At 33.8% G+C, this 16,700-nt stretch overlaps 1 protein-coding gene across 1 annotated transcript in view; it reads right to left on the bottom strand.

Annotated features, from left to right (window-relative positions):
- The window catches only part of LOC130443899 (DNA-binding protein D-ETS-3), a 136,470-nt gene that overhangs the window by 34,328 nt on the left and 85,442 nt on the right, over nt 1–16,700 (bottom strand). The window contains exon 5 of the mRNA XM_056778787.1: nt 7,469–7,540. Within this exon, the coding sequence (XP_056634765.1) occupies nt 7,469–7,540 (72 nt within the window). The remainder of the gene's footprint in view (nt 1–7,468; nt 7,541–16,700) is intronic.

Below are 16,700 nucleotides of genomic sequence, written 5' to 3'. Positions count from 1 at the left end.
AAAAACTGGAGTTTCGAGCCATCATCAAGTACCTGTATTTAAAAGGGTTAAGAGGTAAGCAGATTCACGAAGATATGCTTAATACCTCTGGTGATCAATGTCCTTCGTATGCAACCGTAAAAAATTGGATTGCAAGCTTCAAAAGATGTAAATTTTCCATTGAAGATGATGACCGATCGGGAAGGCCAGTTTGTGTGTCATGTCATGACATGATTTTATCAGACCGTCGAATTGAGCTAAAACGGATATATGAAGCACTGAATATTTCAAATGAACATTTTCATCTTATAGTTCACGTCAATTTGGACATGAGAAAAATTGCTGCAAAATGGATCCCCAAATGTTTGAATATAGACCAAGGCTAGAAGCATCGCGTTCGATCTGTGCTCGATTTGAAAACGATTTAGACTTCTTAAACCAAATTGTTACTAATGAGACTTGGATACATTTCTACGATCCAGAAACAAAGCAATAATCGATGGAACAATAACTGGAGATTACTATTCGACATTACTGACCACTCTACGGGAAAAAATTAAAGAAGACGCGGAAAGCTATCCAAAGGTGTTTTGTGTTTGCAGAACAACGCACCTGCACACAAATCTCATGTTGCCATGTAAAAAATTCGTGATTTATGCTTTGAATTACTAGAATGCTCCCCTTATTCACCAGATTTGGCTGCGTCCGACTATCATCTCTTTCCTCAACCGGATAAAAATTTAATAGGTCGTAAATTTTCTTCCAACGAGGAGTTAATAAAACCTGTGGAGGTCTGGTTTGCAGAGCAAGAAGAAACATTTTTTTTGAAAGGTCTAGAGATGTTGCAGGTTCGCTGTAATAAAATATTTTGATATTGAAACTTTGTTTGGATCTATAGTAGGCTAAGAATTTTTCAATATATCCTCGTATATTAATCGATAGTTTTACATCATGAATATTGAATTAAAAATAAATTAAATGTTTCCTTAGTTTTTGTATTTCAAAAATATTATAACAGTAATTACTTAAATTATTTGCAGTTTTATTATAGTTTACAAACTAGAACTATAAATTTTACTTAATTTATTTACGTTTTTTTTATCATTGATAGCAAAACAATTGAGTGATGTTAGTATCAATTAATATCAATAATTATAATATGGTGAAATTAATCAAACAGTAAATGTCTGTTGTATAAGGTTACTTGAAATGTAATTGTCTCCTTGATGAGCTTCTATAATATTACTGATAACACTAACCCACAAGATTTTCGCAACACAGGCCAGACCTTTATTTTTAAAATGGAAATATCCCTCCAATAATATGAAAAAATATGTATTAAGCCCTAACATGTACCACTTTTCAATAGCAGGTATGTAATTTTATAAAGGGGCGGTTAATATCGGTAAATTTTATGGCCGAAAAAATACCTGGACTGTATTATTTAGAATAACAAACATAAAAATAACATTAAAAATGAGTATTCTGTTGAGTTTCATAGTAAGTGGTTTTCTGTTCATAGTGCAAAAGAAATTATAAAGACGAAAATGTCGAGTCAGGAGTCGAGGAGTAGTTGCAAATCTTCTAACAAATTTTGCTATATTTGTGGAAAATTTATGGTGAAATCGTAAGTCACACCAGGCCATTTTCCGAAAATGTGAAAAAAACCTGTTTCAAATATTTCGGTACTTTAATTGGAGACCAAGACAAGCAGTGGGCTCCCCAAGCGTGCTGTGTTAGTTGTAGCGTGTCATTGATGCAGTGGATGAATAGGAAGAAAAAAACATGCCTTTTGCAATTCCAATGGTATGGTAGGAACCTACTAACCATTTTTTCGACTGCTACTTTTGTCTAATAAAGACTGAAGATTATTCTAAGAAAGGAAAGCACAAGATCGAGTATCCAAATTTGCCGTCTGATATACGACCTGTCCCCCATAACGAAGATACGTCAGTTCTATTTGCGCTTTTAGTTCCGCAAAATATTGTTTTAGAAGATACTGAAGACAACGTATCATCAGGAAGCTCCGAAGAATAATGCACCGGCCCTATTTTTAATCCAAGTACCAGTTCCGGGGAGCCACATTTAATTGTTCAAAGGGGGTTGAATGATGTAGCACGTGATTTGGAGTTACCAAAGCAACAGTCTGAAATTCTTGCTTCCCGTCTTAATGAATGGAACTTGTTAGCCAAAGAGACAAAACTTACTACCTTTAGAAAATAAATTCTACATCTTCTGCATTCTACAGTATGGAAAATTCGTTGTGTGAGTGTACGGATATTGATGGTCTAATTAAGTACTTGATATTGAGTATAATCCCAGTGAGTGGCGCCTATTTATTGACTTGTCTAAATATAGTTTAAAAGCAGTGTAATTACACAATCCAGTTGCTCATTCTGTGAAGATGAGAGAAATTTATGAAAATATTCGCTTACTTTTGGACAAAATTAGCTACAAGATGTATAAATGGCAGATATGTGGGGACCTGAAGGGGATTTGAATTTTAATGGGACTTCAGGGAGGGTTTTTATGTTTTGCTATACCATTTTGATTGATTGTTAAATGGATCGTTATTTCGTTTGGAGTGCCCTATAGGTTTCCAATAAGTTTCTAATATCCACTTATTGTGTATCACAAAGCTTTAGGTTGTGTTGTGATTACCGTTTAGTTGATATAGTTTTCCAATTAATCTAAAGAAGCTTATCAAAGTTATTTCTAATAAAAATGAAAGTGGATCGCGAAAATATAAATAAAATACTGTTACCATAAAAAACATTTGTAAAAGGTACATGCTGACGACGACTTGTGTAACTTATTCGTATCGAGGTCAGATCTTGCATGTGAAATGAGTACGCGAGTCTGATTGACTGGTATTGTGTAGGGGTTGAAAACGACTACTGTCTGACGGTGGTTTCAAAATTCTAATCTACCTATAAATCTCATGAAGGTTGCCGACTCCACGAAACGGCTGACCGTGATTCAGGATTCAATTAAAAAGTCAAATTCTAGACCCTTATGCTAATCAAATGTAGCGGTTAGGGAAAGTAAGAAAATTAATTCACTTAATATAGAAATATCAATCTATCAAATTGTTATAGACTGATTTAAAATATTATAAATAACGATAATCATTATGAACGTTTGATAATATTTAAGTAATCAGTAATATTGTTAGTAGTGCACCTGCATTTAAAATTGTAACAACAACACGGTATCAAAACTGCCTCTTCTTCGACAGCAGCAGTAGTTAGTGTCATCAAAAGGTCACGCTTAATATTCATCATGATTGATTTAATTTCGTAGTAGAATTGCTGTAATTTTTCAGGCTTGACTATAATAGATAGTTTTTAGTTACTGGTACAAAAATAACTATAGTTATATTCGCTATGGCCTAAAGCTTATGTCTAATTAAAGATGAAGAAGTAACCGCTAATTTAATGATTTAGAAATTGTAAGAAAACTTCTTTAAGCTTTTTTTTTAATTTTTTTTGTTTTGCTATTATTTAATATTTATCTCCAAACGCCTCGTAAGCAATTCCACTTGCGTGGTACTTTCTCCAATATACAGAACTGTACAAATATTTACTAACTATTCCACAAATGAAGGTTGCTTGCGAACGAGTTTTTCAAAATTAAAAAAGACCAGATTGAGAGCACCAAAAGAGACATATCAATTAACATTGACTCAAGTTTGGTTATTGATAAACTGTGTGACTCAAGTTCTGAAATGAAAAGACTTTTGATACTCTAAATGAGGAGATTATTTAGTAAATTGAAATTCAACGATAGTGGCTTCATAATTCTCTCTTCTAGGACTTATTATAAATTATTTAACAATTTAGCAGTTGAGTTGTAAATTAGTAAAAAAGGTTATTTCACATGTGAAATTTTTAGAATAAGTTGTTGAGAATATTCAATTTAGCGTTCAAATTTCTCAAAAATTGTAGGTTTTGTACTAGAGCTCTTATGTTGGTATTAGCCGGAAAACGAGTAGTAATAAACAAATGCAAGGTTTTTCAAGTTCCCTTTTTTTTAATATTCATGAACTCAAAACTGGAAATGAAGAGTAAGCAGTAAGCTATACAGCTGGTGTTTTCAACATACCTAGCACTGGCCTGGCTAGGTCTAGAAAAATATGCTCCAAATTCTATATGGAGGAAACTTATAATACATATAGTTTATATTGACTTCAGAAGTGCTTTCGCTTCAATAAAAAGAGAAAAAATAACAGAAGAACTAGAAGAACAAAGGATTCCAAAAAAATTAAGAAAATTAATAGAAATAATACTAAATAAGAGTGACATTAAAATGAGATTCCAAGGCAGAAAAGACACATACCAAATAAAGTCGTCAAATAGGGAGACCCAATGTCACCAAAGCTATTCAATATAATATTGGAAGGCATTGTGAGAAAAGCAGGACTGCAGAATAAGAACATTATAACAGGCGTAATACAGATAATAGCAAATGATGACAGAGGGAATTAATAAAAGCGATCAACAAATTAGAAGAAGAAGCGAGCAATTACGGACTGGAAATAAATGCAGAGAAAAAAAATATATGAAAATAGGGGTAAAACCAGGAGAGAGCAACTGAAAACTAACAAATTATGAAACACAGCATCGATTTTCAACTATCTAGGAATAATGTTGGGACAAACAACCAGAGACAGGATGGTTTAAAGGATAGAAAAGGCTATCAAACCTATGGAAGAAGTAGAAACCTATTAGAAAACAAAAACATAACGAAACAAAACAAAATAAAACTGCACAAAACCCTAATAAGACCAGTAATCACTATGCAAAAGAAACAACAGTAATCAACCAAAGGATAAGAAGAAGAACTTAAAAAAACCGAGAGAAAATAATGAGAACTATAATAGGTCCAAACCCCATAGGGGGAAAAGAGAGTAAAGAAGAACTAAGAAATAAAGAAAGAGCTGGAGACGGAAAATATAGTGAGATACAATAAAGGAAAAAGACTCAACTGGGCTGGGCATATAAAGAGAAGAAATCATCCAAAGAATAGCGCAATGGACCTCGTAGTGGCCAAGAAAAAGAGGCAGACCAAAAAAGACTTGGAGAATCGAAATAAGAGGAGGAAATAAGAGCAGTTAATATAGAGATCTGGAGAGCAAAATGCCGAAACCAAAAGGAATGGAAAATAGTAACAAACGCAGCTAAGACAAACGATAAACTATAAAGAAAACAAAAATAGAAAACGATTTTAAAGCGCTATTGAAAGGTTTGATGCTGCTGTTGATTAATTTACAAATAATTCAATAGTTTAAATACTATTGTTTTTTGTAAAACCCCAATACTCCTCTATTGGTAATTCCAATCCAATTTGAAATGCTATTTCTAAAGAATGTACAAAGTTAAACATAACTTGAATATCCTATTTTCATTCCTCGCCAACTACAATATAATGAAAAGTTATACAAATATCGGAATATGCTTTTCATTTGATTGTATTGAAAAATCTAAAACCATATTCTATAATAGTAAAAAAGTAAATGAATGTAATATAAGACGTTAAGTTAACCCATATCCTCAAAAAACACGGAAAAATATATTCGCAAATCAATGCGAAACGTTCTATTTGTTGACATAGCAAAGTCGTGCATTACTGCAAGTAGTCCTAGATAAACAGAGAAGAATGTGTGTGTAAATAAAGGAGCCAATTCGGTTTAGTCATATGTGAACATTTGCCCCGTTGATGTGTATTAAGAAAAAGTACCCTCTCGATTCATTAGGCGATAGAAAGGAGATCAAGGATATTCGATGTTTTGTTTACATAGTTTGATGCACTGGACAGGACCCTCACAATAAACTTTTAACGAAATATCGGCAACTATTGGATCAAAATAATGTTATTTATCTGTTTAGACTTCATGACTTGATAAGTTTTTTCTAATTTTTACTATTAACGTTGAATACATGCTCCTTAGGTATTCCAATCCAAATTCGTATCCACAATTGGCAATTGGATGCAATCAGCATATTTAAGTTATTGCATTATATTGTTATATCAACAGATCGACAGATAAATAATAGAATAAAGAACAAAGCGAAAGAAACCAAAAGAATACTATGGTTTTTACGATTTCTAACAAATATATAAACTTACAGAATCTATGATCAATTTAAATGATTTTTTTCCATACGTTCCAAATATATTTATACAACTTATATGAAATACATTAAACAAATGCCCGTAGAGCTCCACAGCGGTAGATAACCGGCTGTTTATCTTAATTCAAGCAGTACAAAGATCAGCAATAGTACCTATTTAAAAGTGGTACTACAAATATTGAAGACTATCCGCGTCAATCAAGCCCCATTTTGGGGCTATCTATAGATCTGCGGAAAATGTTATAAAGGAAACTTGGCTCTACTACCTTTAATCTAAATCAAGACTATCAAGACGATTGTTAGGAACAAAAGCGAGTTAATAAATCGAATAATAAGGCGTTAGTGTCAGTTTTTTAAATACTTGAAATGACGTAGCAAAATCCAAGAACTAGAACCTTACCAGAATAATCGTAGAGAAATTCAGGGAAAGTATATTTGAATAGTATTACCCAAAATCAGTTTTGGTCTTTCTGAAAGACCTGTACGTCTCACAAATGAATCAAACTGAGATTAGAGGGCTGTTGAGTGTTAGGTTTAAATTCTTATAATGATAGAAATTCCCAATATTGGTGTCAATACCGTATAGTTCCCATTTTAATGCAATACGGGTATTTTCGTACGTGTACGGACGTTCCTCATTATCATCCCCCATCTTCTATCGCTGTTGGTGGAACCTGTTTCTAAACTTCACCTCGTGGATCGTCGGTACTGCAGGTTTTCTGTGGTTTTGATATACTCTCCAAAAAGCTATTTGGTTAGTCGAATAACTTTTTTTTACCTGCAGTATTTTCAGATTTTTTGGTCCTCATGCAGTGTTAGGCTGACAAACGTGAAATGAAAAGATACCACATCAAAAGAATCCCTAAAAACCACCTCAATCCCAGACCTGCAGAGGTAAAGCTTTCCTATATTGGTGTCATTCCATGAATGATCGAAATCCTCCACGAAATTGATCTTGCTTTCCAAATAAAAACAACCAAACGAGTCTCTCTCTCATGGACGTTGTGTTCCTACATCAAGTCATTTTACTTAATGCTGGTACGTCATCCATTTGCTCTCTGTGCTTTTTCCGTGTGTTTTATTCGAAAAGTACTTTCCCTTATTGTTTTTAATTGCCTTATTTTATTTCTTCGTAGTAACGATGGCCAAGTAATACGTATTTTAATACAGAAGACACTCTAGCTCCAGCTGGGTCAACGAAATTTGTTGCTGGAAATCGAGATTGAGGATTCACATGCGTCGTGAAACAGATTGGAAACAGAAACAGATTGGAAAAAGAAAATTTAGAACTGGTCACAAAATATCAAACTGAAAACTTAACAAAATATGTGTCGATTGAATTTATTGAAACTTACCTGGTTGTCGTAAATGACTATGAGGATCTAATGACGCTTTTGTCATCCCCGTGAGGCTGTTCGTTCCGTAACCTAGAACAAAACGTAGCATTTAAACAAAACGTAAAACGGTAGTTATTGTGTGAAATGACGTGTGCATCGTGATCGTGAAACAATATTCGCTCGACTGACTTTTGTTTCCACGACTCACTTCATCCGTGTTTAATAACCACTGGAATGGAAACGGACAATAGATTCCTTTCCGTATAAGCATGTAACGAATTTTCATGGTTTCTTGGAAAACCGAAAGTGCAATTTCACTTTACCACGATCGAATAGATGAAACTCTTCCCAAATATGTTATTTATATTGAAAATTACCAACAGAAGACGCAAGATTGTCTAATATATTTCATAAAATTACCATAGTTCTTCCGTTTACAATTGCTAAATCTAAAAAGTTGTAAATATTGAGCAGAATAGACTGAGATTACTAATTTTAGTTGAGTACTAATATTTTGTTGAAGTCTAAACAAGTATGCCATGAAATGTAAATCTCAGTATACGAGTATGTATTGATATCTAGTTAGCCTAGACCAGTTCCATGCATAAACAAAATATTGTGTTACCATAGCAACGAACAATAACTTATTAGAAGTGTAAGTGTAAAGTTTGACGTCAAAAAAGTAAACCAGAGTTAGAATGCACGAAATATTACCATGAACAAATGATTAATTACTGACCCATTCTATGATAGTTACCCAACGCTGAATGGAGAAAGCAAGAACTATCCGATTGGTTAATTACCAAAGGTAAAGGGGTTACTCAAAAAATCGCTATTGCTGTTTACAACATTCACCGAAAGTTTAAAAGTATAGTGTAAATGAAATAGCAAAAACCATAAACAGCAGTTATACTGTCCATCGAACGATATAATCAACTTTTGCGCAGATTTTAAATATTGTTTAGTCAGTAATGCGCTAGGAATCCAAGGCATATTTAAGTTCATCCCGTCCCAGGAATACAACTGTAGCATAGGATCGATTTTTGCGGTTACAAACTTTAAGAAATCTAGCTAACAATAACTTACTACTGTACTAAGAGAACGTGAATTGGAGGCCAAGACAACTAGTAAAGGGACCACAACTCATCCGAATACATCGCGTGCACAGATAAACTTCGCTAGAGAACACCTGATGTAGAGAGCAGTTGATTTGGGCAGTCTTATTCATTGACTAGAACCCGTACAAGGTCAATTCGTGGTAAGTGGTTTACGGTGGAGGAGGTGTCATAAATTTTCAATCACCGACCTGCATATTGTCCGGTGGGTACGGTACGTTGAATGCTATGTACATAAACCTCTTAAATATACCTGCTCTATAAGATATTAATTTTGTAATTTTTACAATACAAAATAGTTGCAAACTTTTTTATGTTTGAAATGTAGCAAAAAAATTGCAGAGAAAAATGTGCCCTTTTGTTATACACAAACGTTTAATACCAGCGTCTATTACACTCATTAGATCTGGACGTTTGAGATTTGGAATAGTGAAGCGAAAAAAGGGCATTGTGAATTGGGGGAGCGAAGAAAGCAAGTCGAAATTATCTTAACAATATGATTGACACTTCTATTCAACTTGGTAAACAGACCTAAAACTGAACGATTATTTTAATGGAATTTGGATGTTATCACTATGTTTTAAAGATGTGTGTTAATGTGGATGATTTACTTTGATGAAGATTTTTTTATATAATAAATTGGAAACTTATATTTTTAAAAAAGAGCAACTACATATGAATTTTTTTCAGTATGAAATATAGTCAGTGATTTTTAGCTTGTTTTCGTAACGAATAGGCCATTTGTCCTCTTTTTACTATCCTTACAGCCCACTATATAGTTACATCATAAATGTAAGGTTTGTCACTGAAAAGGTTTTCCCGCAGGAGAAGTCTTATTGGCGGGAAATTTTAGTATAAAAAAGTTAGGTCAAGTTAATAGGTTTTAGAGCCCTGCAGAGGAGCTATTCCTATATCAGGGCGTACTCTAACAAACCACCTCCCTTACAAAAATCCTCCTTATCCTACCAAACTTTAAACAACGATTCTATCTCTCTCTTTTAATAGGTTTTAGTTTAACTTCAATCTCTGAAGACGTTAATTTGATTATCGAAACGCGCGTCAGACAGTGTCATTGTGAGTGTTGGTGTAAACAGTGTGTTCATTATAGATCACCAACGGTTCCAGAAACTGCAGCTTAGTTAATGGAGTAAAATTAATTTTATGTTTATCCTCACGCGAAAATAGTTTTCCTCCAATTCATTATGAGAAGATATTCTAAAAACCATTTCTGCAATCATCGTTGGGTTGCACAAAGCACTGGAAACGATAACACGATCATCTCCTGCTATTGTGGTTCTTAAAATCTTTATCGTTTTGGATCAGGAAGCAGACAGAGTCAAGAAATATATTGTAAGTTTTCAAAATAAGGACTTGTTATATATAACATATATAAAGAGCGATTTTTTATTGGAAACGTGACAAAGAAACACCAAAGTGGACTAACTTTAATATATTTTCCGAGATTTCAAATACTTATGTAACTATTTTCCATTAATGAAATACAACTTTTCAATTTTCGAAAGATGTTTTTATAAATGTGATTGTTGTGGGATTGTAGCAATGAAATAACAAAGTGTATTCTTTTCAATTTGATTTTGAGCTTTTGAATACCTATCAAGCATTATCGGGGAATAGATTAATTGAGAATTGTGGTACTCAATTTCTATAAAATTATGATGAATGATTCAAAATACTACTTTCAAAATTACAGTAGACATTAATAAAATGAAAAAAGTTCTATTCTTTATGGGTAATTTGACGTACTAAAAATTCAATATGAACTTAACCTCAAGCGAAAATACCCCGCGGTAGCTTCTCAAATCGAATTTATCCTTTTAACCTTACACGTATTCACCCGTGATAGAAAATCATAACTACAATGATATATTCACAGTTTTGTATTTTCTGACGCCCTATTTTGATGTTTTCAAAGCTTACTGTGTTTCCACACGCAATTCGATCATTATTCCACACACAAATTTTACCTAGCCGTGATTGTAACATTGTCTGATCAAAGGGAGACATGACTCCAGGCATACTTGATTTCCCTTTGATCTTTTATTGTGACTATTGTCACTTAGTGTCTATCTTGGTGTTTTAGTTTTTGATTGTTTGTCGTGAAAATAGGGAAACAAGGAAGCGATTTACAAAGATGCGAAGCTATTTATCGATACGAAAAAATATTAGATGTAACGTTTACGAAAATAAAGTTCAGAAAAATATACGTAATTAGAAGTGTGTGTTTTTTATTTCAGGGGTATTAAAAATACGTATCGTCAGGAATAGCTGTTCCTGGCCCCTGTTTTCCCTGCGTGGGGGTGGGATCTAGCTATCAAGCTCTTCCTTCCACTAGCACGATTTCATTACTTCTTCCTTGTTTTCTCTTCAGCGCGGAGTTCTTTCAGCTGCAAACGTGCTCGATGCTGCCCAAGCAATTTCTGATGACAGCATAGTTTCCAACATATTTTCAGGCGTGACCCTTCTTAAAAGTACTGTTTCCCAGGTTCGACGGAGCATGTAGAAGCGTGGGCATGTGAAGAATACGTGCTCTGCACTTTCGTTAACTCCTCCGCAGGTTGGGCACTCCGGAGAATCTTCATGTTTCCACCTGTAAAGGTATCCCATAAAAACGTCAATGTCCGGAGATCAATTGGGTCTGATAGTAATTAACCTTTCCATGGGTACGGTTAAGCCAGATATCTAAACGCGGGATAAGTTGGTGAGTCCATCCTTCCTTGGTCACGGTGTCCCATAAGATTTGCCAGTGATCAATGCTATTTCTCCTGAGCTCTGTTGGGCTCAGTGGGGTCGTGTGTGTGTGTCTATGTTTATGATTATATAATTCATGATAAAGTTACTCAATAGTGATTTTGAGGCGATAATCCACTTGCCGACAAGTTTTATCGCTTCGATGGGTCCAACAATGTGTATTGGTTGTGTAATTACTTTTTGAAAGTCAGAATTCATTCTATAATCGTAACGAAGAGCGATTCGTAGATCCTAACCATATGAGTTTCTGCATATTTATACTAAGATAAATTGAATAGTTATTTATGGTCCCAGTGAACTTCGCTTTTATTCTCAACTCCGTATAACGCACCATTCACCTCGCTCAAGAAAAACCATGTTACGGTTTGAAAGCTATATTGTAATTTAATAGTAAAAAAATGTATATTTTCAAAATATTCTCCAATTTCCACGTTTTTCATTTCAAAGGAAAAATGAGAATGTTTTGAATAAACGTTCCAAAGCAAAATGTGTCAGTCTGATTGTCGAGTTCTCGGAAAACGAATATAGGTACCTATATAGTTGTTATCAATTATTCTTCAGAAGTCTGATTGGGTTGCCGGAACAGGAAGAAGTCCTTCCTTCCCGGACTCCCGGAGCGAATGTCCTTTTCCGAGTCTTCGTCCTATCGCTAGCACGCCTCGATGGATTCTCTGTTATTTTCGTCTTTTAAATTCTATCAGAATTGCCTTTTGTTGATTCCTTTTATTGAGGTGTGGATTTCAATGATTTTGTTTATAACTTTTCAGGAGCAATATGAATTTTTTTTTACTATAACCGTTTGATTGAAATGTAACCATAAACTAATTGACTATTTACATGTTACGTATGTTGTAATTCGTATGACCAAGAATCATTTGCAGGAATATAAGTGAATTAATAGTTTCTTCAACGACTGACTGCTATTTACATTGAAATAATATTTTTTTTCGTACGTCGGTCGAAAGTACGTACTTTCGTCCTTAATAGTAGGGACTAAAGTTTAACATTCGTTCCCTTGTACTTTTCACAGAAAGTAAATGTTAATATTTCAATATTTTGACCATGCACGAAAAGTATGTACTTTCGATCGAGGTATGAAGAAAAATCGTGTACACCACATGGTCTTGTGCGTCATGATCCCCGAAACCATAGTTAAATAGCTATTAATTCGGTCAATTTAGACATTCGAAGTTACATAAATTCCCATCAAGCTGGAAATCGGTAAAATTGTTTAAAATACAACAAAAAAAATGAGCTTTTCGCTATTATAAGCAAAACGGTGAGTTTTTCCATAAAAAAACCTTCGACAAAAATTATAGATCATAAAATTATTTACAAAAAACGTTTAATACTTTTTTTCCTATGAGCCACCGTTTCTGAGATATAATGATTCAAAAAGTTGTAAAAGTTCTAATGTTTCAGATTTACTGTCGTATTTTCTCACAACATTGATATGAACCGAGACTTGTTGTGAGTATTTGTAAGAAATTTGTGTTGACTGGTTGTAACTGTCAAATAAATTATTAATTGACGTAGATGTTGCTAAAGTTCGGTGATGTTGTTCTGCAGCTTTGGTATTTCTCGTGCAATAATTATAGCTATTAAATACGACAGTAAATCTAAAACATAACTTTTACAACTTTTTGAATAATATCTCAGAAACGGTGGCTCGTAGGAAAAAAAGGTATTGATACGTTTTTTGTAAATAATTTTATGATCTACAATTTTTGTCTGAAGTATTTTTGTGATAAAACTTACCGTTTTGCTGGTAATCGTGAAAAGCTCATTTTTTGACCTACACGGAAATAATAGGGAACATTCAAAAATTATTTTTAATTGTATTTTAAACAATTTTACTGATTTTCAGCTTGATGGGAATTTATGTACCTTCACTCTTATTTTTTGGTCTAATTTGACCGGACTATAGAGCCTGTTTTTATATCAGAGGTTTGGGCAAAACTTTCTGTTTAGGGATAAGTCAGGTAACAGAAAGTAAATGCTTCCGGTTATACTATTATACTTTATACAGATACAGAAAAACTGGACAGTTCCTTGCTAAGTTACCAGAAACATATAAATTCTTCATCAAAGTGTCCCTTAGATTCAAACAGTTCAAAGTATGCATTGAATAATCTATAAAGAACAAATATAATAATAAGCTTGATAGAGCAGTAAGTGGTTACGTTACTGGTGCCAAAAGGCGGAAACTAAGTTTGTAGAAATAATCACATTGGATGTTAATAGAAAGGGTCACAATACTGCAGTCGCGATAAAGGTATAAACATAACAATTTAAGAGTTACACTAATTAGAGTATTTCTTTAAAGTTTGGAGGATCATCAATTACTGCAAACGAAACTAGCATTGTCTTTATAGAGTGGCTGGATTAACTACTACTAAATTTATGTTGTAGGAAATAAGAAAAAGGTTCGTCGGTTTTTGCGAGCCTGACCTAATGATCCCGTTCCGGTTTCGAAAAGAAATACTTTGTTTAAACTGTCTAAACAATATTTGAAAGATGATCTTTACTATTTGGAAATGGCAAGTTAAACTACAGAGCTCCTATAAATACCCGAGGAGCAGTTCATCTTGCCAAACTTTTTTCACAAAATGTCGTTCATTAATCTATGTTTCATCCAAGTAAAAAAAATTTCCTCCTCAAATACTACTTCTAACAATTAATTCCACCTTTCCCCATATCTGCAGATTTTTCATGCTCTTTTCTTCAATAGTGAAGTTCAATTCAAGTTTAGTTAGGTGCCGTTTTTGTGAATAACATAAATTAATTTTTCTTCAGAGCAGTCTTTTCATAGTACCGTCTATTTAAATGGGTATTTTTACAGTAGACGTTTTAGGTACTACTGTAGTACATTTTTTTCGTTACTTTCAAAGTCTATAGATGGTTGCTTCTCCAGTTTTGGACAGGTATATTCGAACAGAAATAATAATCAGATCATCGTCTTCTAATAAAATTTGAAGCTACTTGTATCTTGAATTGTAAATATTTTCTACTTATAGAGCAGCAGGGAGGCCAACTTGTCCCTCGTTTTTATATCTCTCGATAGAAATACCCGAGTTTACCTTTCCATATAAACATTGGCATAATCGTTCATAATTTTTACTTAAATTATCAAAATGGATAAAAAATTCATGATAAGAATAGAAATAAGTTGGAATTTTTATAAACTGTAAGAAGAGAACCAAAGATTTTAATGTATTATGGTGTTATATAGGAGTTCAGCCCCGAGACCATAAAAGATCTATTTTCATTTAAACTATAGGTCAAAACGTCAAAAAAATTTATTTAGTAAGTAATTCAAAATCATTTATTCAAGAAAATATATTCAATAAATCTTCAAACCATCGGAATATACAAACAGAATATTAATTTCGCCCCTGATTCTAATCATGCTGAAAGAAAATTGGATTTTCATTTCTGCCACGTATATCAGGCTCATTTTACGATAACGTTTACCTTCCACTCCAGCGATCTCATAAAGAGCGTATAATAACCGAGCTGTCATATGCAATATTAGAGATAGAGAAAATCTGGTACCGCGGGCGTTGGGTTTGTTATCCAAACTTAATAATGGCAGTCAAAGCGTTGGTGATGACGTCAGGCGCGATGACATAACGCATCGATGCCTAACTTCACAGCGGTGTGTCTCGTTTTGTGCTTAACGTGCCCTCGGGAAGTGTGAATGCGGAGTTTGATGCTACTTTAACTGGCCGATTGCATCCTTTGGAGATAGTGTCGAAACCCTTTCGGCGTTTCAGCTTGTTTTACTTCGACGAGTTAGGTTAAGAAATAACTAATAAAAAGATTGAATAAATATAAGATGATAGTGATATGTTCAATTTACTTCACACCATTTTTTAAGTATTAACGAAATAAAATTTGAAGAAATTTGAGAAATTGTCGATTGATTCTAGTGTCGAAATCCTTTAGCAATAAAGTGCTATCCATGGAAAAAGCTATCATCGCTAGTTTATCTTCATAAAAGTGAAGCTAGAAGTTACATGTTAGCTAAGCTAAAATTCCTATTTGTAATTATAGAAACCGTTTACAAAAATACACTGTGTTATTTCGAGAAAGATTTTACCTAGTGTTTCTCAGAGAACGCAATTTTATTATTGAGATGTGTGGGGGAGTCAATAAGAGTTTTGTGGGACTGCAAACCTTGTCCCGCGGTCGTCATCTTGGAAAATGGGGTGCAAACGCTTTTTTCGCTATATATCCGTAACTACAGATCTCACGGAAAATTTGTAGAAGATATAATTTGTAGCAAATTACATGGTCTTCAATTTGTCGTTTTATTTTCTCTAATAAAATCAAAAATAAAGAAGTTATTAACAAAAATTTAAAAGACGTCATACATAGTGAGAAATGAGAAGGATCGATAAATAACATCATAGGATCTAAATTTCTAGGACTGTTATTTGATCACAAATCAAAGGTTCTCGACGACCACCTGTCGTCATCAATCCCTTACTTATATTAGTATCTTTACATTGGAGGATGGCATCAGGTTTTAAGTTATCTTTGTTTAATGCTTTTACACCACTAGAACAATCTATGAATAGCATTCACTCTCATTTTGCTCTCGATGGCGGTGGTCTGGGATCGAAATACATCATTGAAAATTCTTGAGAAGGTATTTACAAGAACACTTTGAACTATCTGCAAGTATAATATTTGATAGCTATTCCGAAGACACTGATATCGCAAAAAGAGACACACAGAGAATAAATATAATAAGAACACCATAACGACAATATCTTGGAGATAAGAAAAACAGATGTAACTCAATAGACGTTTTGAAAACTGTTACCAGAGGTTTTTGTCTCAACCAGGCTGAATTGCTGCATTCCAATCCTATGGTTCCGTGAATATCGTAGTAGAGGATATTAACATTCTTGTGCTACTCATGGCAGAGGTAGAAAATCGTCACACATTTTCTCTTCAAAACCTTCGAAAGGGCGTATATCTATCCAGTGAAATTCATAAAAAGTCTGGAGAAACATCTTTGCTCACTTTAGTTGGCAAACGTTTTTTTTTGTACCTTTATAAGGTGGTACTAAAGATGGTTATCTATACAGTATTAAATATAAATGATTCTGCAAGAAAGTAACATAAAATTCATTCAGTTTATCACCGCTTCCTCCAATACAGGATGCAGTCCTTTTTTACAATATCGGAGTGTGTTACCAGGTCCAGGCGTGTCTTGGAAAACACTGAAATCCTAAAGAAGCATAGAAACATTTGGATCCCAATCCAAACTTCCAAGCCTCCAGCAACCATGGATTAATTTTCTGCAGATGCAGAGGAAATTGCTCTGTAGTATGCCTCCATTGTTCTGGACAAAC

This window comes from Diorhabda sublineata, chromosome 5 (assembly GCF_026230105.1).
Source record: "Diorhabda sublineata isolate icDioSubl1.1 chromosome 5, icDioSubl1.1, whole genome shotgun sequence".
In the NCBI taxonomy this organism is placed as follows: Eukaryota; Metazoa; Arthropoda; class Insecta; order Coleoptera; family Chrysomelidae; genus Diorhabda; species Diorhabda sublineata.
Note: the sequence above shows the minus strand (reverse complement) of the source record. Positions and strands in the feature narration are given on the sequence as shown.